This window comes from Coccinella septempunctata, chromosome 4 (assembly GCF_907165205.1).
Source record: "Coccinella septempunctata chromosome 4, icCocSept1.1, whole genome shotgun sequence".
Classification (NCBI taxonomy): Eukaryota; Metazoa; Arthropoda; class Insecta; order Coleoptera; family Coccinellidae; genus Coccinella; species Coccinella septempunctata.
The window spans coordinates 41,045,139-41,070,382 of NC_058192.1; the positions used below are offsets into that span (position 1 = coordinate 41,045,139).

The window sequence follows — 25,244 nt, forward strand, 5'->3', positions numbered from 1 at the left end:
CCATAAGAACAGGCAATTTTTCCCTCTTCTTTCACTTTTACTCGTTGCTCTTGAATTTAGGTACACAACAATATTTCTTCCCAACGAAAACTTGTAATAAAATGAACAAACAAACTTGAAATCGAATGTTGATCATTTGACATATCAATTTCACACACAAGCGCAGAATCAAAGATTAACTTAGTCTATGCTACAAAGTCACTCTAGTTTATGCGCAGAATTATCAGCGTAGGAAACTAATATTTTTTCATATTAATTCGCTGACCTTTCAGAGATGGCAGCAGTTCATTCGGTTCGCGTCATTACTGAGAGAGTTTCACCCCCCTGCTGTTCATTTAAAATTGACGCTTAAATCCCCACCTCTTATCGATAAACGTAGCGATCGCAGCGACTCCTAGCCTACGTTCCCCGCATTTTCCGTTTTTGGGGACACATTTTTAGTACGGCGAACCTTCTCTCCACTCTCCATTTCAACCACAAAACAGTAATAATAATAAGTCACTGTAGTCCAGAGATATATCTCTGCTGTAGTCCTAGAAAAGAGTAACAAATTGTTACTACTGAGAGCGGACGAATATTTTAGTCACGTGACAAGAGATCGTATGTAACACAGGAATCCTTTGTTCAATAGAACGTTTATCCTGTATCTGGATACTGTAAACATTGAACTAAAGAAAGTTTCTTTAGTTCAATGACTGTAAACGAACGATCCAGACCAATCCGAGGGGTTCGAGGTAATTGCCGAACGCGGTGAGAGAACTCTGTAATCTGTGCTGTTTGCCCACATATTACAGAGTAGGTAGTTCCTTTTTCTACCGGTGCGATTTGAGCATAGACGTATAAAACACATCGATCGAGATCGAGAAAGAATTTTATGTTCTGTGGAAAGAACTGAAAGAAGCTTCCTTATCCTTCTTTAGATTCATACAGAGACTACTACTACTGTACTACTACTAATCAAAGATTATAGAGCAGAGACTGTTATAGAGTAACTCTATAATCTTTGCTACTAATGTTAAGCTGCATTCACAATCAATTCGCGGGCCGAAGTGCACTTCGGCACGAAATTTACCATTCGCAATAATCTTGGTACCAAATACTCAAATGAATCAAAAATGTAACTGATCAAAACATAAGCATCAGCATCATCTATAGCCGGCACGAAATTCCTTGCCGAAGTGATAGTTTGCAACTTGCAAGAAATTTTGTCTTGAATTTCATTGTGAATGGTAACGGAGAACGCCATCTGCTAAGCTTCCGTGCCGAAGTGCACTTCGGCCCGTGAATTGATTGTGAATTTAGCTTTAGAGTTCTGTGGAGACAACTGTCTGACCTTAGCCAGAGAGAATCTCTGCCTTAGCCAAAGAGGAACTCTTTGCCTTTTACTCTTTGCATTAGCCACTACCATAGACATAGAGACATGGACTGTGCCTTCCCTTTCTATCTATGCATGAAATCTACTCTTTAATCTGTGAATACGGTCAAAAAATGTGACAGAGGGAAAAGCACGTCGGAGCATGTCTTTTTGTAGAATTTTGATTGGTCCACACTCACCTCTATGTGAACAAAAAAGAGGCAGGTAAATGCCCGACGATCATTTCTCTCTTTCTATAAAAAGACAATTTCATGTCATTGAACCAAAGAGTAACCAGGGATAGAGTTCAATGTTTCATGCTGACACATTGAACTCTATGGGAAGAGTTCAATGTGCTGACATTGCTCAGTCTATGTCTCTATGTCTATGGCCTCTACTCTGTAATCTGTGTATATTCGTGTTCTGTGCTGTGGCATTAGCAACGACCAGAGAGAGTTGTCTCTGGCTGAGACAGTCTGTTATTGTTATTAGGTAATTAGGTCTATGTTCAGATTTGGTCAATGAACGGGTGTCACCCATGCTAAATAAAAAAATTTAAAAGTAAAAGTTCTTAAACTTTGTATCAGGATAATTAATCAGAATGAGGCATACATGTTTTATCGCCCGAACTGTACTTGTTCAAAATAATGATGTGGAAGCTGCTTGTCGCATATTGAATAGGATTTTAGGGAGGGAAGGAATTTTAGAGCAATTCAGAAGAACTAGGTATTATGAAAAACCTTTTCAGGTAATCAATTCATAACTAATCAATCAGTATTAGGAACAATAGAGGTTACCACAATAGCTTTACTGAGTATTTTTTCATTAGCTCTGTTAAGCTAACCACTGCTGAAACATACCAATATAGTTCGATATATAAAATTGTATTACTAACATCCAAATGATGAATAGAGATATAAAAATAATAGTTCAAAACTGTATCATTTCAACCAGAATCTTGTCTGATTGAATTTTCAGTGATAATACTTTTTTATATTGAAGAATAAAGTTTGCAACCTTATTTATGAGATGTATTTTAGGTTCGACGTCGAGTCAATTATGAAAGGTGTAAAGCACTCTATGATGAAGATATGAATAGGAAAATAGAATTTGTCCTGAGAAAAAATCGATCAGATCCATTTCCAGGATGCTCATAAGCTGTTCATTTATTTGTTATCAATCACATATGTCAATCCATTACCATAAATATTGATGACAATGAAGGATGTTTTCTTAATATTATAACACATTTAAATTTTTATTTGATTCCAGTATTGGCAATTGAAAAGTTGCAATGTGCAGGAGGTAAATCAGGGGAAAATATAATTTCAAAAGTTCTCCATGATGAAGTGGTTCTTGTAATACGAAATCGGCTATTAACTAAATTGCTCCACGACAAACCTAAGCAAGGTTCTGAGCACCCAGTTTTTATATTATCTGTCATCTAAAAAAAGGATTGTTATTCAATATCTCTTTTAAATTTGTTGATAAACTCACCTGATTGCAGCAAAGAATAATACATTTAAATCTTGAGCTCAACTTTCTCAGTTCCTCAGCTATTTTAGCTAAATCTTTACTACGATGATCATATCTCATTCCTGAACTATGATTTCGAAAAAGGCCACCAATTGAGTCTATAACTATAAGGCCAATACTTTTAAATCTTCCAAGATGTTTTATATCAAAACATAAAACTTTCTTGAGTCTCTGCTGTAAAACAAACAAAAAACTTTATATTGTCAAGTACATATTTTGATAGCTGAATCATTTATGTACTGAGTCTTCGTAAAGGCAAATTTTGGCGCTTATGATTCATTATGGTAACTTGGGTTGCCACATTTTATCGATTATAACCATGTAATTATGATGAATATCTACAATCTTTGAGTATTAAACCCCCTAGAGCGGTAACTCAGTTCAGATCTTGAGTATTATCATTTGAATACTCAAAGGTTCAGCTTAGTGAGGGAAAAATAATTTGTGCTTATTTATCTCGCTCGTAGAGACCGCCACACGAAGTCGAAGAATATCAAAGAAATCATTCATTGAACATCTATCTGTGTATAGTCAAACTATCACAACAAGCCTAATATTAGTAATATTATTTGTTGTAATGAAATTTGACTTGAATAGTAATAGTATTCATCAATTCTCACAATGATTGTACAAGTAAAATAAAAGGAGAGTAGGTCAAAAGAGAAATTGAATTTAACTCATGTGAAGTTCAGATAGTGAGTAGGGTTCTATATCAACCAAATAATTGAATTTTTTCCTCTTGAAAGTATTTATGCTTGTGATGTTTCGGTAGGACGTTGTAGTATTTCATTCCCATATAGAATGCACCTCTCTCATACATCGTTAGGGAATGTTTGGGGTAGACGTACGGAAGGGGACCATATGTCTTGCATCTTCTCGACGTCTGCATCCGGCGAATAAGTCTGAGTTTTTGCGTATAGAAACAGCAGGAATTTATACCAAAGACTCTTTGTTTACACATAGAGGCCATAGACTGTAAGGGTTTTGTTTTCTTTGAATGCTCCTCTGCAAGATTCTCTGTAGCCACTGGGAAAAGGGAAGTAAAATAAAATATTACAACAGAATATTCAGTTTATTCAACACAACTTTATAAGGTAGCCCTGAAGTGTAAAATATAAGCGATGTCGTTTTAACAAAAACGAATTTGTTTCGCTACTATACTTTACAGTAAGGTCGCATTCACTTGTGGACTGAGGTTTTAAGCCCGTTTGCAACAGCCGAGAATTCTCTAGAAAATTTACTCGAGATTTCATGCGCCGTGAATTATGTACCGTTACAAACGCACTTTCGGTAGATTTCTCTGTTCAGTTGCGTACAAAATAATCTCTGCCGTTTTCTTGCGAGAATTTTGTAGAGAATTCTCCAGAGAATTCTCGGCTGTTGCAAACGGGCTTTATACACCTAAAATCATTCATTATTCTCAGTCCGAGCAATCATTCTTTTTATTATAAACTTATGGGATAACTATTGAGTTGAAGTACCTCATTTATAAAGTTTTCATTCTTAAGCCCGAATTCAGGATTGCTTAGGATATTGACTCCATGAATCAATCCCTTAATTACCATGCCCAGCAAACCAACATGTTACATGCATAAAGGTGCTACATAACATAAACAGAACATTTGAAACACAACTGTGGATTTATAAATAAATATTCCATATACATAACGTTCTCATTTTCACGTGATACATATCAAACCAGTGACGGCTCGTGGCCATAAGGTGTGGGTCGGCCCGACCCAGGATATACAGGGAATATCCTGGAATAAAATTAGTATCTATTTTTTCAACCAATAACTGGAAATGAAAACGCGGAATATTCAATTTTATGTCCCAAAAATAAGTGCAATTAGAACTCAATTGACATGTTTTTCAGCATCTTGATGTTAAGTTATTGGTTGAGAAACAGTTTCTCAGAAACTATTAATAGATAGAAGAAGAAGTTAATTGAAAAGCAATTGGTGGGTTTCAGCGTCTTCATTTTGAGTGATTGATCAATATTGATGAAACAATTTTATTCCAGACTAATGTCCCACCCTGCAGATATAATCTGATTTTCTTCATACAACGGCAGTGTATAAAAGTTTAGGCTTGTTTTTGGAGAAAGAATGTACTACACTTCTTTGTTTTTGCCAAGCTTTTGAATAATAGTTTTATTCTTCTTCGGGGTCTTTCTGTAAATATACCGATAACAAATTTATTACAACACAAAACATCAACGTCAATACGAATCAAAATTTCAAGTTCACTGAAACACATCTACAAATTTGATTTTGTGTGATAATGTGCTAATTTTTCCTTTCTTTATTTCACCATTCCTCCTTCCACTGTCATATGATTTTGTGACAGGATGCAAAGTTTGTTTCGATTTGCTACCACTCCAATTATTCAACAATCCAAGAAATTTAGAATCCACTCAGATTATCAAAATTTACGAAATTAATCGAAGAAAACTGATAAACACGTACGTGCACCCCTTTCTCTTATTCTACGACACTGACCTAATTCAATTCAATATGGGAACAGCGATGCGGATGCGATTCTTATATCCACACTCCGAGGCTCGGCCGGCCGATCTACGCGTATTCAAGAAACTTCGAAATCACCGTACCTTATAAATTCACAAGGAATTACGAATTTTTATGGTCAAAAAATCACTAAACTACTCTTATACGGCGTATGCTCCGTATATACACATTTGGTAACCGAAAGTTACCAGTGCGGTTACTCTGGTGACAGATATTGAACTGAATTGTCAGGAATTCGACATTTACGGACCGCCCACTTACTAACCAGAAGAAACCAAAGTGTATATACGGACCACAGCCACGGTACGAATACCCTTTTTCAAAAATCAACTATTCATTTAATAAACAAAAAATCTATCTATAATTAGGGATATATTATATTTTCATTGACTAAACTACTCTTAAACGGTACGAATACGCTCTTCTCTAAAATAGACAGAATATTTAATGATTAATTATTCATTTGATAATATAATATTTTGCAATAGAGTCAATAGACAATGAGGAAATCTAGAAATATGAAAACTAAACGCCCAAACCATAGCAAGGTAGGCCCAACCCGTGCTGGCCGACTATGTATTGTAACGTTTTCTTTGCTTGATTAAAACGTCCAACTTATTAAAATTATTTATTTACACTTAATACACATATAACTCACAAACTAACTATTACACTACTATTTATTTCCACTCTTGTTTATTTCCACTAGTCGCTTGCACTGTAACTGTACTTGTACTTGCCTACCTGCTCCTCCGCTGGGCTTATATAGGCGCCGGAAACATTCAGGTACCTTCGCGAACCTTTCGCGATTCTTCCAGAAGGAAGCGACCGCCCTGGTTCTAGAAAGGTCCGACCGCAAGGGCCGGACTGGTTACACTGTCCCCTCCTTAAGCCTGTTCTGTCCCAGAACAGATTTAGTGAATTTCTCCGAGGACCGTGGCGAAACTTGCAGTCATCACCATTCCTACAGTAGCCATTCTGATGGAAGTAGCACTTCACAGTTTTTCCAGGCTCCCTGGCCTGCTTTGGGTTGAAACTGCACACCAGGATCCGTATACCAGTCCCCTGAAATACCACCTCCAGCATGCTTCGCACAACTCGCCAATTCAGCTGGTCCAAACCACAACCGAGCTTGGGAACAGCTAATTTCCTAACTCCAAAGCGTTGAAGGTCTTCTTTCAAGCTATGCAGTGCCGTCCATAGATTCTGATAGGTTGGCTTCTGATAGGAATGTCGCTTGGTGACTAGGTAATAAATGAACCGACCTTCAGCCTTCAATTTCAAAACTTTTCCGATTCTTGGCTGCTGTCGCAATAGTTGTTCCTCACGTCCAAATTTATTTCTGAATACTCTGGCTATTCCTTTGCTCATACGAAGGTCCTCCGCTACGCAATGAGCGGGGCTTCCACAAGACGTACCTCTTCTTTGTCCTGCGCGTACGGGGCTAATCGGTTGAAATGGACAACCTTTGGTTTTCCTCTGGGGAGCTTCCTTATCCGGTAAACTACATCATTTATCCTCTTGATTATTTCATACGGTCACTCCCACTGTCTCTGCAGCTTTGGTGAAAAACCTTTCCTCCTTTGTGGATTATGTAGCCACACCAGATCCCCAGTGGTGAATCCACCTTCAATAGCCTTGATGTCATAGCGCATTTTCATTCGATCACTTGCTTGCTGCATTTGATTGCGAACCTTGCCATGAATGTAATCCAGCTTGTTCCTTAATTTACTAACGTAGTCCTCCCCAGCTACGTCTTCTCCAGGCTTACATCCAAACTCTAAGTCGCAAGGCAGTCTTATTTCTCGGCCGAACATTATACTGGATGGAGTTTCCTTGGTAGATTCTTGAACCGAAGATCTATATGCCATGGTGAATAGATGTAAATATTCATCCCAATCCCGCTGGTGATCAGAAACTACTTTGGCTAGATGTTTTCCCATGGTCCGATTCATTCGTTCGACCATGCCGTCTGATTGTGGATGAAGAGGTGTAGTCCTTGTTTTGTGAATTCCCAATTTGCTGTATACTTCTTGGAATAACTTCGATTCAAAATTTCGGCCTTGATCACAATGCAGCTCCAGAGGTATTCCAAATCTGCAGAAGAATTCTCTGACCAATTTATCAGCTACCGTACTTGCCTCTTGATTAGGAATACCGTAGGCTTCCACCCATTTCGTGAAATAGTCCATCGCTACCAAAATGTACTTGTTTCCATGGTCTGTTTCGGGAAAGGGGCCAGCGATGTCGATAGCTACTCGTTCCATGGGGGATCCGACGTTATATTGCCTCATTGGTGCTTTTCCTTTACCATAAGGTCCGTTAGCAGCAGCACAAACCTTGCATCTTCTACACCAATCTTTAACGTCCCTCTCACAATTTAGCCAATAAAATCGCTGCCTGACTTTTTCCAACGTCTTGGTTATCCCGAAATGTCCACCTGAAGTTCCATTATGTAGTCTGGTCAGAATGTCTGTAACACGGCTCTTTGGCACAATCAACTGAAGTCTCTGCTCAGTTCCATCTTCATTTTCCCAACAACGCTTCAGAAGACCTCCATCAATCTTCAATGTTTCCCATTGTGCCCAATACGACTTTACATTCTGGCTCAGTCTGGATACTTCTTCCCAAGTAGGTCGTCTTCCGCTCTTCTTCCAACTCAGGATTACTTTCAAGTCGTTATCTTCCTCTTGTGCTCTTTGAATTTCTTCAGGTAGCCAGTCGTCTTCGATTACGGTGGTCCGCCTTAAATCGATCTTTTCTTCCAGGCGCGAACAATGACTGGAATTCTGGGGACACTCAATGGTTTTGGTCGAGCCATTGTCTACCACAGCGACTCCTTTTATTTTCCCAGCTGTAGCCCTTTCAAATTGTGGACGATTTTGCTTGAAATGCCTCCTTTTGTTGCAGTTCCAGCACACAGCATCCTTTTTCCCAGCAAGCAATATTCTGCGGACTTTTTCTCTGACAATCTCCTCAACAGATCGATCTGTTTCTTGCTCTTGTCTTACACGAAAGTGTCCCCTATGCGACGCTTGCTTCGCTGCTTCGATTTCCAAAGCCTGGGCCTTAGCCTTAGCATCATCTACGGTTCTAGGGCGTGCTAGTCTCAGGGCTTGTTGTATTTCACTATCCTTTATACCATCCACGAATGTCTGGATTGATAGCTGTTCCAGGAAGCTATCTGGAGCAGATGGATAAGCCAGCCTGACTAATCTCGCCACATCAGCTTCAAACTCCTGGAGATTTTCCCCTGTTTTCTGCACTCGGTTCTTTATTTGTGCATGGTATACTTGTTGTAGATGAGCATCACCATATCTCATCTGAAGTTTCGATGTAAGAACTTCGTAACAGACTTGTTGACTCTCCGGGAACGTCTGCAGAATGTTGAGCGCCTCTCCTCGTAGAGCTATAATTAATGCCGTGGCTTTTTCGTTGTCGTTCCAATTGTTCACCAGGGCAGCAGCTTCAAACTGTTTTTGATATGTCGACCAGGGTATTTTTCCATCAAAAGTTGGGGGCTTGATCTTCATTCTACTACCTTCGCAGTCATTTTCCGCTTTTGCAGAGCTGTAGGGTGTTGAAGCCAGAATATCTGTTCTGTTTGACATTCTTTTCAAGGAATCTATCAACTTGGAATGATGTTCAATTATTCCTGCCATTTCTTCCAATTTTCCATTTACGTCGTCATAAACTTTGTCAAACTTTTCATCAACTCTTTCATAAACTTCGTCAAATTTTTCGTTCACTATATCAAACTTCTCGTCTACTTTATCGAATTTTCCATTTATGGTTTCTAGTTTCTTATCCAATTTATCTGTAAGTTGACTCACCACATCGTTACAATTTTCCCTAATCTGGTCCATTTTCTCATTCAATTTCTCGTCAATTTTCTCATTTGATTTTCGAGAATTTTCTTCCATTTGGACCATTTGTTCATTCAACTTACAAGAATTCTCGTCCATTTTCTCATTCAACTTGCAAGAGTTCTCGTCCATTTCCTCATTCAATTTTCGAGAATTTTCTTCCATTCTTTCGTTCATCTTACTCAAAAAGTCCATTACCGCTTGAGTCTCCATCGTGTTCTGCAGTCTTGTGGTCACTGGCATGAACTCCAAATATCCAAAATTATTTATTTAATTCGAGCGATGTTGAAGCGCACACTTGACACCAATGTAACGTTTTCTTTGCTTGATTAAAACGTCCAACTTATTAAAATTATTTATTTACACTTAATACACATATAACTCACAAACTAACTATTACACTACTATTTATTTCCACTCTTGTTTATTTCCACTAGTCGCTTGCACTGTAACTGTACTTGTACTTGCCTACCTGCTCCTCCGCTGGGCTTATATAGGCGCCGGAAACATTCAGGTACCTTCGCGAACCTTTCGCGATTCTTCCAGAAGGAAGCGACCGCCCTGGTTCTAGAAAGGTCCGACCGCAAGGGCCGGACTGGTTACAGTATGTATCTAGCAGCGACGTAAAGCGGGCTGCGGACTACGAGCGATAATATAATATATATTATATCTCACATATTACATAAAAATCGCTTCAAAAGAAATAACATGTAACACCGCGCATTAATGCTATAATATATATCTATATCCGGGCGATATATTAAGTATCTGCAGAGATATGCTTTTCGAGCGATATTTCAGAATATATCCCACCTCCCACCTTACGTCTAAACCCCCGCGCCACGAAATTGCAACTCAGTTTCACGCCTATGCCTACTGAAATAGTACTGAATATAAAAATTTTATATCCTAATCTGCTGCACGCTTAATATAATATGATATTATATCTCATGATAGCGCTATAATATATATTATATTATCGCTCGTAGTCCGCAGCCCGCTTAATACGATGTATTGTACAGTTCAACTTGGTGATAACGGTGTGCGACGTAGGTGCTGTACGGTACCATAACTTGAAGCGTTTCGCTAGGCTCGTGCGGCTGGCCGACCTGGCGTGTTTAGCGTAAGGAATGAGAAATTCAGGGCGACTGGGGCGTCATGTTGATCGAATTAAGTTGTAGTACGTTATACTAGGGAATTAATCGAGATTTGAATATCGAAATTGATCATTTGGAATAAGTTTCGAGGAATAAATTAATTATAATTATTGTCTATTTCTCGATTATTTTTGGGTCGGCCCAGCCGACCCTGCATACCCTGACGAGCCGTCATTGTATCAAACATAATATAATATTTATGTATCATTATACATCAATTTGTTATGTTTTTCATGAAAAGTATATGGTATATCAATTTCGTATTATCTATGATATGTATCATTTTGGATGAGAATGTTATGTATATGGTATATTAATTTATAAGTGCACAATTTTCATTCAAATGTTCTGTTAATTTTATGTAGCAATCAGAGCATTAAATCCATATTATTACGATATAAGAGTATACACATAACATATACTTATAAGTATTAATTTTTCAGCAGTCATCCCGACAATGAAACTTACGGCATGATTTATTGAATCGTAAAAAAGCACAAACATCAGTACTGAAAGTAGCTGTTATCGAAACTGTTTTATTCAATTTCTTACTACTAGCGGATAGAATCCGCCAAAATAGGCCAATTATAAATGAACTTTGATAACTCAACTTTCAAAACCTCAATTATTGACGTTCGGAGGAAAAAGAAGGGTTGTGTGATTATGCTGAATGTGCACATTCATGCATCAGTATGACCAAAGATTAACCTCTTTGGTATGACAAATTTATTATATATTATAATATTTGCAAGGATAGTAAACCTGATTCCATTCGTCAGAGATACAATATTGTGTATATCTGATGATTTTGTGTGACAAATGAAAAGCAAATACTCGAGTTATTTTTTAAAACATAAAGAATGCGATTTTAGTTCGAGTTTTGAGAATTATTTGGTTTCCGCATTGATATAAGAAGCAATTTTTATTCCATACAGTTAATATGGTGCACTTATAAGAGTAGTCACATGTTTCCATAGCTAGATAGGTTGGAGGGACCACTCAGGAACACAAGATGTCGAAAAGCAGGTTCGAGCCCGGAATGAGAAGGAATTTTAGGTCGGAGCGGGAGACAACCACGGATCGTAGACATAGGTTACTAAAGAAGTCTCAAGTATGAATATTGACAATCAATCAGATGCAACAATAAATTATCGTTTTGGTACAGTTTTTGCCCAAAATAAGTACGTATTTCATCAAATATGGCGATCCATTGAATTTTTGATGTCCTTGTATTTATTGAGGTTATATTTCAAATTGTTAGCAGATGTTCTGTACCAGAGCTATCATCCTTTGCACATAGCATGTAACCATGTAAGGTACAAAGTACCTATATGTGAACCGAACATGTAACCGGACAGATAACGGATAGATCGTGTACGGAACTTTGCAATATGTATGATACGTTGATGTTATGCAATTGTGTTTGCTGGGTGGTTAATTACCATCATTACCATGGTTAATTACCATCATCATTACGTCCATGCATCATCACATCTGATAAACAGAAACTGAATCTACCACTCAGTAGGTTCAACAGCTCGATACGACTGATCGACAACGGTTAGAATTGAAGAACTTCCACAAGTGTTTTCAACTTTGAAGCGCTTTTTTTTTAAGAACTTCATGGAATATAATTTTAAAAACTTCTTCGTCTCTTTAGCTATGCAAAAAGATATAACACTTGCTATTAAATAAGCGAAACATTGACCAAATGTAAGTTAAGATAGTAGCGTCGGCAATGTCGAAAAATGAAAACATGCGACGGTATCCTACTCGTCGAGTACCTGATATTGGTGTATTTGACAGAGTTTATCGAAGACTACGAGAAACTGGGGCTGTTCTAGCTTTGAGTATTCAACCCCAAGGTTAATGTTAATACTCAATGGTTCTAGTACATCGGACTGACACGGGAAGACCTCGTATTCTGGATGACAACGACGAGGAAGCCAATGAAACACAACGTCTCTTTGAAGCGGACCCAAACACGTCAACAAATGTTGCTCGACGGCTTGGTATTTCCCAGTGGAAAGTGTGGTTCGTAATTCACACTACTTGGCAATACCCTTACCATTACAAGCCAGTGCAAGTAAATGATGAAGGGGATCCATTGAGGCGACTAGACTTCTGCAGATTTATGCTCAATGCTGTTATTAATGATTCAAACTTATAAAGACGGCAAATTATCATAACGCCCATTATTGGTCTCCCAAAGCGCAAGGTAATCCCCCCCCCCAAAAAAAAACTAAAAGATCACAAAAGAGATTCAGTTTAAATGTGTGGATTGCCATAATATCAAATTACTTGATAGGCCCAATACTTCAAATGGCGAGACATACGAAAACTTTTTGAGGGAAGTGTTACCCTCTTTGATGCAAGACTCTCCGATTGCATTGACACGAGACATGTTCTTTCAACATGATGGCTGCCCAGCGCATTACAGAACAAGTGTTCGAGCATGGTTGGACGAGAAATACCCAAATCAATAGATTGGAAGAGCTGGACCCATACTATGACCGGCGAGGAGCCCCGATTTAACGCCGATGGATTTTTATGTGGGGGGTCCTATTGTGACATGCAGATTTTTGCTCCGCCACAAAAAAAATCCTTCACCGAAACTTGCATAATTAAACCTGACAACCGCAATATTTTTGAAAAAAAAAAACCGTTATATTATCATAGGGGGGGGCTTATACCGATTGATATTATGTCATTGTTTTCCACCGACCAGGCTCATGTCTGTTTTCGGAATTCATATATAGTCCATTCAAGAATGATCGACATCTTGCGTAGCTATGAAAAATTGAATTTAAGTTGGTAATAGCCCATAAGTTAAGATTTTGTGTTGCGGAATTCAGGTTGGTATTGTGAATGAACAGTGATCTATTATAGGTGAATCTATGCACTGAACCACTGACTGACGATAATTTGAATTTTGTTCTGCTGTTTATGTCCTTAATTCATTCGTACAAATTGGAAACATTATTCTATCAATTCTGAATGCAGATTAATATGCTCTGAATTCGAATATTTCTTCTCTTCAAATGCTTTTTTAGGTTATATTTATTTATTCCAATTCTGTGATCAAAACTACAGAAATTATTGAAGCTCTTTTATGATCAGATATTAAGCTGCGTCTGGACTGGACTTTCAAGTCCTTCTGGGATGTCAATCGTTCTTGAATGGACTATATTTTATAATTCTTTCCTACTTTTTATACCTCGAAAAAGGTCTCTCAACTTGTTCCGTTTTTTCTTCTCTTCAATTGTTTCTGTCTCTTTCCGAGCCAGTTGATTGACCAAAAAATTTGAGTGTATCCAATGGGGAGATGAGTTACCCATAGTGGGGAGAGTTTTCCACGGAGAGGGGTATTCCTCTGAGGCCAGGCGCTGAAGGTCAAGAGCGAAATTAATAGAAATCGAGGTACCGAGAAAAGTGTGTGAGGAATTTACCGTGCAGTACAGTTGACGATAAGTTTGAAAGTTTAGGGCAAGCATTTTTAATCCTTCCGTAGTGCATACCTGGGGTGATATTTTCACTATTTTCCGCTTTCTTCAGTCCGTTTAACTAGCTGAAAATACCGACCTTTCCGTTAAACTTCATCTTTTTTGGGCAATATTTTCCTTAGAAATGTTCTGTATTTTTTGTGTATTCGTACAGTGAAAGACTCGAAATCAGTGAATTTACAGGGCAAAACGGACGGAATGAAACGGGATACGATCTCAAAAGTTATACGGGGGTTTACGGACTTGTTCGCCAGCCAGAACCTAAGACGCACACTTAACGGACAGATATCGGACTTCAGTCAGGTAAGAGGGTGAAAAACTACGACACAGAGTTACGTCGGCTCACCCTTAGGCGCGTTCGGCACTCCCCGGGTATCCACACCAGCAGAATGCCTCCCTAACCGTAGGGGTGAACACAGGAACGAGGTAAAAGACGGAAAAATGAGGAAAGGGTGCGCCACCCCAAACTGCCTTCGGTACCCCCCGGGTATCCACACCAGTAGGGTACTTTAACGACAGTAGGGGTGGAACTGAGAGAGACGGGAAATTTCAGGGAAGGGTGAGCCACCTCAAAGTGCCTTCGGTACCCCCCGGGTATCCACACCAGCAGGGTACTTTAATGACAGTAGGGGTGGAACTCAGACTCGGGTATAAGAGGGATGTAGACGGAAACTGAAGTTCCAATATTATATAAAAAAAATAACGAAGTGTCGGCTCACCTCTGGTTCTAATTCACTCACAGTATAACAGTAGAAAAAATAAACAAATCAACTAAAACTCTTTCTAAAATTTCCCCCAGAAAAAAAAAATAAAAAATGGTAAATTCTCAATAGGCCCCGGAAACGAAAGTAGTGCAGCAAGCAATTAACACGGCGAATGCAACGTAAACTTTCTCAATTTCGGCGATTATTTGGAAGTGAGTGACCTGCGGGGGAACATCTGATTTTATACCCACAGGGGGGGTGCGGAAATCAGATATGCCCTGACAGTCGAAATTCGGTAAAATATGCGTCGATGAAGACGTCTTAATTTCGACTTATCTGTGCTAGCGAACAAAAAACTCGGTTATCTTCCAATTCAGGATGTTTTATACGGTGCGACATCGTTTTTAGGAAATGAAAACGGAATAAAAACGGTGCGGACTGTTTACAATTCCGAACGATGTCGGAATCCTGAATTGGAAATTTGAAAAGATTTCTCGAAAAATTAATTCAAAAACAAAATTACTTAAAAATGAAAACTAAAATAATTATTCTAAAATGAGGGTTGGTGGTTTGAAAAACCATCCTCTCATTACAAGGCACTGACAATGTCTCCAGGTTTATTGTACGAATCAACCCCATCCGCCACAACACCAGGAAATCTCGAGCGGCCCCTTCTTTCTTGAATGAACGACCAGAATGTCGTAGGATCGTTAGCGATCGATTCTTCTGCACAAGAGATGAAGTCCTTGTAATCAGTTTTGATTGTTGACTTAACGATTGGTCTTAGAGTCCTAAATCGTTGGAGGGAAGAATTATATTATCATTTGATCTCTTGTATCTACGATAAGCACTTCCTTTCATACGTATGTATCTAATTAGAACCGGAGAAAACCAAGTGGGAAATCTTCGGGTCCTCTTCATCTTGTAGGGAACAGTCTTATGAAAAATGTCATCAACCACTGAGTAGAGAGCATTGCATGACCGTTCCACATCCGTCGCGTTCACAACGTCAGACCAGTCATCCTCGGCAATCATCCGGTACATCATGGGAAAGTTAGCTTTTCTGAAGTTAAATTTTCTAGTGCACTTATCCTCCAGGCCGAAGTCATGCGTAGCGGCAGGACGATGATTCAGATCGAAAGAAAAAGGGGGATGGTGTGGATCAACACCAACCAACCCCGCAGATTTGCCAGTTGTAGCACAATCGATATTAGAAAACCCCAAATCCAGTAATCTACCATTTGAATTAGGAATAGTATTGACCTGTTTCAACTCAAGAACTTCTACTTTCGGTAGAATTCTCTGTTCACTTGCATACAAAATAATCTCTGCCGTTTTCTTGCGAGAATTTTGTAGAGAATTCTCGGCCGTTGCAAACGGGCTGAAGATATTAGAGAGGAGAATTTTCAGGTATAGATGTACCAGAAAAAAAACTCCTAGTTGTGTGTGTCTAAAGGTAATCTTAGGCCTAGCTAGATGGAAACTTCCTCATAAAAAATTGAGGTCATGCTGGACATAATAATATTTCATCAAAAAAAATTCAAAAATTACAAAATAGTAGTGGCTGCCGTGAACGTGATGACTAAGAATAAAGGACGTCTCAACATGATTAATTTGTTCCAGGCATATAACATGAAGTATAAATTGAAAGAACCTATCACCTACCAGCTAAACATGCATTGATAATTTCTTTTGTAATTTCGAAATCACTGATAAAATGACGAAAAACCTTCATCTGGGAGATCACTTTGGACAAATTATATAGTTTCCACCTGAAAAGGAGCATGATGTCAACACAAAAATGAAGTCAAGATAATATTGACGTTTCGGTTTATTTAAAACCTTCTTCGGGGCTCAGGAAGAGCGATACAAATGAAATGAGGAGCTAATATTAATTTGTCTTGAGTAAAATAATAAATCATAATATAATATAAAACAACAAGAGTCATAGAAGAAAGCAGCACATATCAGTTGACAACGAAAAGAGAGCATATCTGTGTGACGTCTGAGGGTGAGAGAACATTGAAAAAAAATACCGATAGAGTTGGTGAAACATAGAGGAACAAAAGTAATCTACAGACTGACGACCTTAATGAATAGACGCTGCGATTTGGCCAAAACTCCCATAAGAATGAAAGGAGGCCTACATAGTGATCTTCCAAAAAGGGGATATAAAAGATCCCAATTGCTACGGAGGCCTTACTATTACTAGCAGCTTGAGTCGCCTTTATGGTAAAATATTAAATTGCAAACTCAGCGAGAAGAAGAAGGCTAAAATAAGTGAAGAACAATCTGGATTTGAAGCGGGACGATCGTGTAACCTTTTTGTTCTGCAACTGACAAAAAAAAAGAATATCAACTGGAGAAAAGTTGCATATTGTCTTTGTAGAACTGGAAAAGGCATACGATACAATCCCCAGGAAGAAACTGTGGGAAGCATTAAGCATATTGAAGATTAATAAACAAATGCTTTCGATTATTCAAGAGATGTATGAAGATAAAACTGCATATATTAAAATTGGTGAAAAGTTATCAAAGCCAATTAATACATCGAAAGGGATACGTCAGGGGTGTAGCAATTCGTCTCTGCTATTCAATCTGTATATCGAGGTGGTGCTGACCAGGTTGAGAAGAAGTTGTGGAGAGCTGGGATTACCCGTGGGCATATACTCACAAGTTTACAAAAATAAGAAACATTTCACATCTAAAGTTATGAAAAAGAAAACATAAATATACCAGAAGAAGTCCCCAAAATCCTTACAGTACCCATACCAGTACAAATAAGTAGCGAAACCACACTTCACAAAGCACTTTCACGAAGTTTCCATCGATCGTAACTGTTTTTGAAAACGTTCACACTGCTGGACAGATCTGGGTAAACTATTTCACTGATCGGAGACCCTGTTTGTTAGAAAGTTCTGCCGTGTAGTTGTCCAAAAAGGTTCCTTGGCCAGCTTATGAGAATGACTACGGAGATTATTCCTATTGAGCTCGAACAGATGACTCAGATCAACTCCAAATTTATTATTTATGGCACGGAATGTAACTATTAAGTCGCCTCTTGTACGACGATCCCAAGCCAAAAATTCGCAGCCTGGTAACATAGTCGGGTCGACTTCGGGTAGAGAACGGAATCCTAGTGCACCACCTCTGGACGGACTCCAGCAGACTCCTATCACTCTGGAGAGCCACCCCCCAAGCAGAACCGGCGTATTCTAGAACTGGTCTCACGTAGCTCTCGTATAGCAATTGCACTGTTTGGACGCTGCAGAAACTGAAGAATTTTTGGAGCATGTAAGTTATTCTTTCAGCTTTAGCACAGATAGATGAAATATGCTGAGACCAGTCCAGGTTAGGAGTGACAATCAACCCTAAGTCTCTCTGCATCTCAATCACGTTAAGAGTCCTGCCGGCGAGTACGTTATAAAAGGGTTTCTCCTGCCCATATGCAAGATACAACACTTGGATAGTGTCAAGAGCTGCAGCTGATTGGTATTCAATGATGGTACTCCGTATATTTAAGTGTCGTCAGCATACAACAGGCGCTTGGACACAATTAAACCAGGAAAATCAGTCGTATAAATGAGAAAATGGATAGGTCCAAGCACTGATGCCCTAACCTTGAAAGTCCTTCGACTCAAAAAGGATTTTATCCACAGTAATAAGCGGCAATGTATGCCAAGGTGTTCTAATTTTTTAAGCAATCGTTTGTGAGGCACACGGTCGAAAGCTTTCGAGAAGTCTCAATAGATGATATCTATCGAAATTCTCTCGTCGAGCGCTTTACTCCAATCGTTTACCGCAGAAAGGATATCTAAAATTTGATATGCCACTATACGTTGTACGCTTTGGCAACAATTGAGACCAAACTTATGGGCCGATAATTGGTGGGCAAGGTCTTATCTCCTCTCTTGTGAATCGGTGTTACAATTGCTGATCGCCAGTCGAATGGTAATGTAGCTGCTTCGAAAGATCGTTCAAACAGAAGGCATAGAGGCTTTGCGAAACCTTTGGAACAACGAGAAAGTTAAAGCGGCGTAATCCCATCTGCACCTCGAGCTGAATAAACATGCAGAGCGAATTAATGATTTTCCACAAGTTCCTCAGAAAAAACCACATCGCCCAAGTCAAAAGGACAGCGAGGGGAGTTAACTGGAGGTATATTGGAAGTTATCTCCCTCAGGAAGTGGAAAGCAAATGCGAGAACATGAGCTGACTCGAGTGTATCTGAACAAAGACTGCCGGAGCCATCACGAACCATCGGGACAGAAATTTTGCTGTTTAGACTGTGCACATACTTCAAAAACCTTTTTTTATTCTTGGATGTGGCAAGATTATGCTGGAACTGTTTTTTTGAGGATGAAATTAGAGAAGATACGTAATTGGAGTAACGTCGATGATTCCGATAATCATCCGTAGACCTTTTTTGATCTTGATTGCCCTAACAATATGCCCGCTAATCCAAGGCTTCAATAATAATTTATGCTCGGAAGTAAATCAGTTTGTATCATTGGCAACTATATCATCTACGATTCTCAGAAACCGGTTACACATTTCGTCCGTATCATTACAATCCTGAAAAGTATCAGGCCAGTTTACATTTAGTAGATCTGCAAAAACTTGTTCGTAGTTTATTTTCTTGTATGTTTTGTTTTGCAATCTGGGAAGTTGTTCGTCCTAAAATTGCAACTGTCATCAGCAGAACGTGGTCAGACTTATCGAGAGGAGGCAGATATTGTGACAGAAGGTCGGAATCAGAAGCAATGAGAAGATCTTAAGTCGAAGGTACTTGACCATGTCTGTATCTAGTTGGTTGAAAAAAACCTGCTGAAGTCCTGAATTCAACAGTAATTCGGCAAAAGGATACTATGGTGAACCAGCTGGTGGGAGAGTCGTCACTGGCGACTTAATGTCAGGGTAATTCAAATCACCAGCTACGCCGTGAGATAGAAATTTTCCTCAGAAACTGAACGAGTGCCATGTCATCTGCACTAGGTCTAGGCCTATAAATGCATGGCAGCGTAAAGGAAATGCTGGAATTGGAGATGCCAACAAAGATATTTTCAATACCTGTCCAGGAAAGTAGAAATTTTAAATGCGTTGACAATAGTTGTTCAGATAGACAGATACTCCCCCCCCATATCCAACCGTTCGAATACTATCCTGACGAAAAATGGTGTATTCAGGAATGTGACAACTAGAATTGGCAACTGATGAATGTATCCAAGTCTCCGTTATTAATAAAATCGTGGGTTTGTGGGTGTGAACAATGGACAGAAGTTCACTAAACTTTGACAACAAAGTTGGTGTAGATTACAGGCCAAGTGGTTAGCGTGGGTAGTTTTTTGAAGAAGATGATTTATTGGACTTTTCATCCGTGACTATAGATATATAATGAGAATGCCTGAACATCGATGGCCTAGGCGGATATTTGAATGGGTCTCCCCCCCAGGTCGAATGAAGACAGCAAGGCCATGACACTAGGTCACGAAACTTTCTAATAGTAGCTAACATAGGGACTGAATTTCATCGAATGCCGAAACCACTACCGAAACATCATCAGCAGAGGCTCATTATGAATATCCTTTTCGGCGAAGGAAAGCCTCTATACGTAAGCAGATTTTGAACATCATTCTCAAATTAACTGGGAGATCATTGATGAAAACGAGAAATAGAAGAGGCCCAAGGACCGATCCTTGTGATACTCCAAGACTCAGATCATGTTCGCCAGATAGACAGCGTCCAACTTTCACAGAAATGGAAACTGCAGTTGTCTCTGTTGAGCGACTCGAGCTGAAACCATGTTGAGCATTATCCAGCATACCGAACTTGTCAAGATACTTGACCATTCGGTTGAACACGTCTCTTTCGAACACTTTAGAAAATACGCTCAGAATAGAAATTGATCTATAGTTCCTGATGATATGAATGTCGTTCTTCTTGAAGATTGGAACAACCAGGGATATTTTCAGAATAGAAGGAAAGATGCCCGATAACTACAGAAAGATTAATACAATGAGTGAAATGCTTAAATATATCTGAGCTTATCAACTTAAGAATTCTAGCACAATTATTATTTTTCAGCAACTTAATTACATCAGCCACTTCGCACTCAACTACATGATGAAAAAAAAATGTTATGCTGAACATTATTGAGGAAGATAAAGACTTCCCTTAGTATAGACGGAGGGTCCTTTCGGTTACCGTTGAAAAGTAATTGGCAAAAATATTTGCCAATTCCAGGGTATCAGTGTGCTATCATTTTGTAGTAGGTACTTGTAAAGACTGTTCGCTAGCATAAAGCACATTCGGGAATAGTTGAAGAGATTCGCTCGACACAACCTTCTTACTTGACGACATATTGGCATTGTACATGTTTGAAAGAGGGAGTGTTTTCAGTACAGATGAAGACAGCCAGGGTCATACCAGTTTAGAAAGGGGATACTAAAGTCCCTCAAAACAACAGGCCAATTTCAATGCAGCCATCATTGTCAAAGATTTTTCAAGAGGTAATGAAATCTAGACTCATTGACTATTTCGAGGAATATACATTAATGGGTATTCACCAGCATGGTTACAGACGGAACAAATCTACCACAAAAGCCATGCTAGAAATTGTCAGACAAGTTTTAAGGGCGGAAGACGAGGGTAAGGTGGCCGAAACTGTCGAGGGATCTCTCCAAGGCTTTTGATAGTGTTCACCATGGAATATTGTCGAGGAAACTAGAACATTATGGCTTAAAAAACCGTGCTTTACACCTCAAGCGTTCATATGTTGAGAATCGATACCAGCACGTAGAATGGAACAGTTAACTGTCACAAAAGAAGAAAATTCGATAGAGTGCACCACAGGGCTCTATATTAGGGCCTGTACTCTTCATCATTTTTGTTTTTTGAGTTTTGCACAGTTTCATTGCAACCTTGTTGATCGCGGACGATACAAACTTTTTCTTGAAGGCTTCAGATTTGGAGATACTCGGGTTGGTGGAGAAAGCTGTAATGGCGGAATCTGATTAGTGATTCTATAATAATTACATCCATGTAAAGGCGGAGAAAACCCAGGGAATATTGTTTGGAAAGAATGACATGGTCAGTTTGAAGTTTTTAGGAGTACATATTGATAGCAAGCTGACATGGGCAATCCACCTAGAAGAAATGAAGAAAAGCTGAACACGGCTATTTACAGCATACGCATGACAGATAGAGTATGTACAAGAAATGTAGCTCGCAGCTCTTGCAACCTACCATGCTTACTTCCACTCCATCATATCATATGGTGTTCATTTGTGGGGAACATCATCATTTGTATCAGACATTTTGATCTTGCAAAAAAAGGCCATGATAATAATATTTCATCTAAACAAGAACGAAAGTTACAGGGAAGCATTTTGAATCCTCAGGATACTTACTGTTCCATCCTTGTTTATTCTGGAATGTGTGAACTATGGTGACAAGAATCAATCATTATTCCCAACAAGCAACAAATACCACGAATACAATACAGTGCACAGAAGCAAATTGTCTACACCTTACCATAAAAAAAGAGAACCGAACGAAGTGCGGACTTCTGCGAACCTAAATTGTATAATAGCCTGTGAGATGATGTCAAGGGTTCGAATGCATTGATTTTTAAGAAGTTAAATATTTCCTGATAAACAGAACTATTTATTCAATTGAGGAATTTCTAGATAGTTATATGTTTATTTATTATTTTTTTTTATGTGGCATGTAAGTTTTTTGATGGCAAATATACTTATTATTATTTTAACATATATGTTGTCATTATATAGGTTATTCTTGTATTTGAAGTGTCAGTTGTTCCATTTGTATTCCTAAATTTCATAAATTGGAATTTGATGCTCTCTGCAATTTGTTACTCAAACTGTGAATTTGACTAAGATTTCACTCATACCCTGCAAGTTCGATAACACGGGACAACACAAAATTTGACTTTGACTGCAAAGCATAAAATTTCGATAGTTTAGGTCCTAATTGGACGAAAAAAAAAATATATGGCATGAAAAAGTTTGCTTCTGTGTTTAGGAGACTGATTCAACGATGTCATTTACAATAACTACAAGCAACATGTGGAGCCTATGGCTTGTCTTGATTTCAAACTAGAAAGTCAAAATATGCTTCAAAGGGAACGTGAGATGTCTTTAATTCGTATTTCACGTCACGAATTATAATAAATTGACCTCATATAAAACAAAATGCATAACCCTCTAATACCCAGGTCCACCTTGAGACTGGTTGCATATAAGTGGATAAAAAATTATTCTGCCCATGTCCGCCTTCAGTATAGGTTCATTTTGTGAGTACAGGTGTTAATGTAAATCAGTTAACTATTTGCGAGAAAAAGATGTAGATTATACATAAGCTTATTTGAAACTATACGGAAATAATTTTAAAAAAGAAAAAAACTTGGGCATTAGAGGGATAAGCATCGTATTTACACTTTCTTGGCGAAATTTGAAGATTGTCTGGGCTTGTAAACAACACCTGATCGTTGTTTATGACTCGAGTGCCCTCTAGCGGCACCTTGTAAACGTAAACACCCCACTCTCATCGCGCGGTCATTTCGAATTATTAAAAATTATTAAAAAAATTAAGAGTGAGTATTAATACTATAACTATCACAAAAGCAAACTTTATACCAAAAAAAGGTATTTTCTTTTCGTTTTTGTGCATAGTTAACCAGAAAATCCTAGTATAAACGTTAGGACAAAGAACGAAAAATTTTTTTGTAGAGTCGTGTAATTTGTGTAACACCATTATTCTACAAAAATTAATTTTGGGTGAGTCTATTTTGTGTTTGATATTCTTTATGGTTTTGATTATTTACATTTATAGATGTGAAGAAGTCTACTAGGTTATTGATTTACTGGATTAGCCAATCATAGAAAACATTTTGAAGAATCACCGATAAATCATCTCATTGAATTTTTCTTATAACATGGGTGTAATATTCTTCTTACAACTTCATTTTAATAGGCAATGTATTCAGTCCTCGGCAGAGGGTACTCATCTTTTATTTATTGCAGCGTTTCATTTGAACTACATATATTACTCATAGGTTACTCTTTTATAATTTAGATATGAAATTTTGTTATCCATGTAATGAGAACTATGTGGTCTTTTGAGATGAAAATGAACAAATTGTTGGGATGCAACAAATTCATGTACGTCTATGATTTCTGACAGCGTAAAACATGGAACTCTTTCCATGAAATGACAAGAAACTGGATCTAAGGGCGCCGTTGATTACGTTGACATATGTCATTAGCTTTTTTCAACTAATGTATTTTTAATTCGTTCACAAATCATCTATTCCATTGTGCAGACCTGTTAATAAAGTTGCTTATAACTGAGTGAACCTTTTCTTCACCAGTCCAAAAGGTTATGGGTCACGCTTCTTCTCACCAGCTTACCAGAATCTTACAATTCATTAATAACATCTTCAGGAGACCAAAAAAGTGAAAATTCCACTCTTGATGCAATAAAAAGTAGAATAAGGGTGACCGGCCACAGAATGCGAAGTTGAGCGAAACTGAGCGTTTTCAGTACTAATATAATGAGGGCTACCGTTTTTGTGCTCACCAGTTGGCGCCTCTGTAGAGTAAGGTCCTGAACATAGGCAAACTAATGCAAGATTTGTTTGTCTACGATGACGGGGACTTGTCATTTCACAGATCATAATATTCGTTTGGTATTTCTATGATAATATTGAAGAAATTGAATATAGAAATATTTGGTTACTAATCAAGATCTTGTTCGTCATTTTTTGATTTTTAGTTCGCGCATGTGTGTAAGTCCCTTTCTGACAACCATTTGGCTTCACTTCTTTTATAGCATAAAACACGAAATATGAATATAAGTATTATAGATATATGGAGACCATAAACTTAATATTAATCATATAGTTGAGTCTATGATGTGGACCTCACGCTACACTAGCACATCTAGCGGCGAATTCACACGCGGTAGCCCCCATTGACAAGCTACGAATCGAGTGACGTAGCTCGTGATTTAGCATTGAAAAAGCTCAGCTTCGCTCAACTTCGCATTCGGTGGCCGGTCACCCTTATTGATGAATACAGTCGAAGAAAAGAGAATCAAGCGCCAGGCTGCAGTGAATCAGTATTGAAAACGAAAACAGTCCAGTTTGAGGAGAAAAATCAAGCATATGCAAAGGACCAGTGGCGGCTGGTCTGTGAGGGCTATAGGGCTAAAGCCCCCCATACAAAAAATCACAAGAAATAAATCCTTTTATGTTATTTACCTTCCCATACGATTTCTAATGAAAATATTACATTCCACGGTTATTTATATAATTTATCAATGTATAACTTTCATGCGACTCCTTCAATTTTGTTTATTTCAATCATAATCTAGCAGTCCGTCCCTGCATGGGCGATGAATTCTTGCATTGGGACAGTCATTCGGCTCCACCCGCAACTCTTGTGTCGGTCATATACGAAGTTTTAACGAGTGAAAGGGCTACGATAAAAGTCGCCCCTATCCGCTTCAGTCTGGCCATATATTTGATGTTCTGTGAGTCTAGCCGCTGCCCGCTAGCGCATAGACAACCTAGCG

At 38.5% G+C, this 25,244-nt stretch overlaps 2 protein-coding genes across 3 annotated transcripts in view; one reads left to right on the forward strand and one right to left on the reverse strand.

Moving 5' to 3' along the window:
• Positions 1-1,824: 1,824 nt before the first annotated feature.
• On the forward strand, positions 1,825-2,577 carry LOC123311850 (28S ribosomal protein S21, mitochondrial). Its single transcript, XM_044895947.1, has 2 exons — positions 1,825-2,102; positions 2,395-2,577. Exons 1-2 carry the CDS (start codon positions 1,956-1,958, stop codon positions 2,509-2,511), a joined length of 264 nt encoding a protein of 87 aa, XP_044751882.1. The 5' UTR covers positions 1,825-1,955; the 3' UTR covers positions 2,512-2,577.
• Positions 2,490-25,244, reverse strand: part of LOC123311849 (DNA repair protein XRCC3 homolog) — a 33,001-nt gene continuing 10,246 nt past the window's right edge. Inside the window, exons 3-4 of one of the 2 annotated variants that reach the window (XM_044895946.1) lie at positions 2,852-3,061; positions 2,490-2,798 (exon numbers count right to left, since the gene is read on the reverse strand). In XM_044895946.1, the coding sequence (XP_044751881.1) occupies positions 2,613-2,798; positions 2,852-3,061 (396 nt within the window). In that variant the 3' untranslated portion in view covers positions 2,490-2,612. Of the gene's footprint in view, positions 2,799-2,851; positions 3,065-25,244 lie in introns of both variants that reach the window. The other variant, XM_044895945.1, reaches the window with a different exon arrangement.

Bases quoted from the DNA above. Each gene is read 5' to 3' on its own strand.
- LOC123311850 (XM_044895947.1), top strand. From the start codon at position 1,956: ATGAGGCATACATGTTTTATCGCCCGAACTGTACTTGTTCAAAATAAT. The intron at 2,103-2,394 runs GTAATCAATTCA...GATGTATTTTAG, and splicing joins ATTATGAAAAACCTTTTCAG to GTTCGACGTCGAGTCAATTA.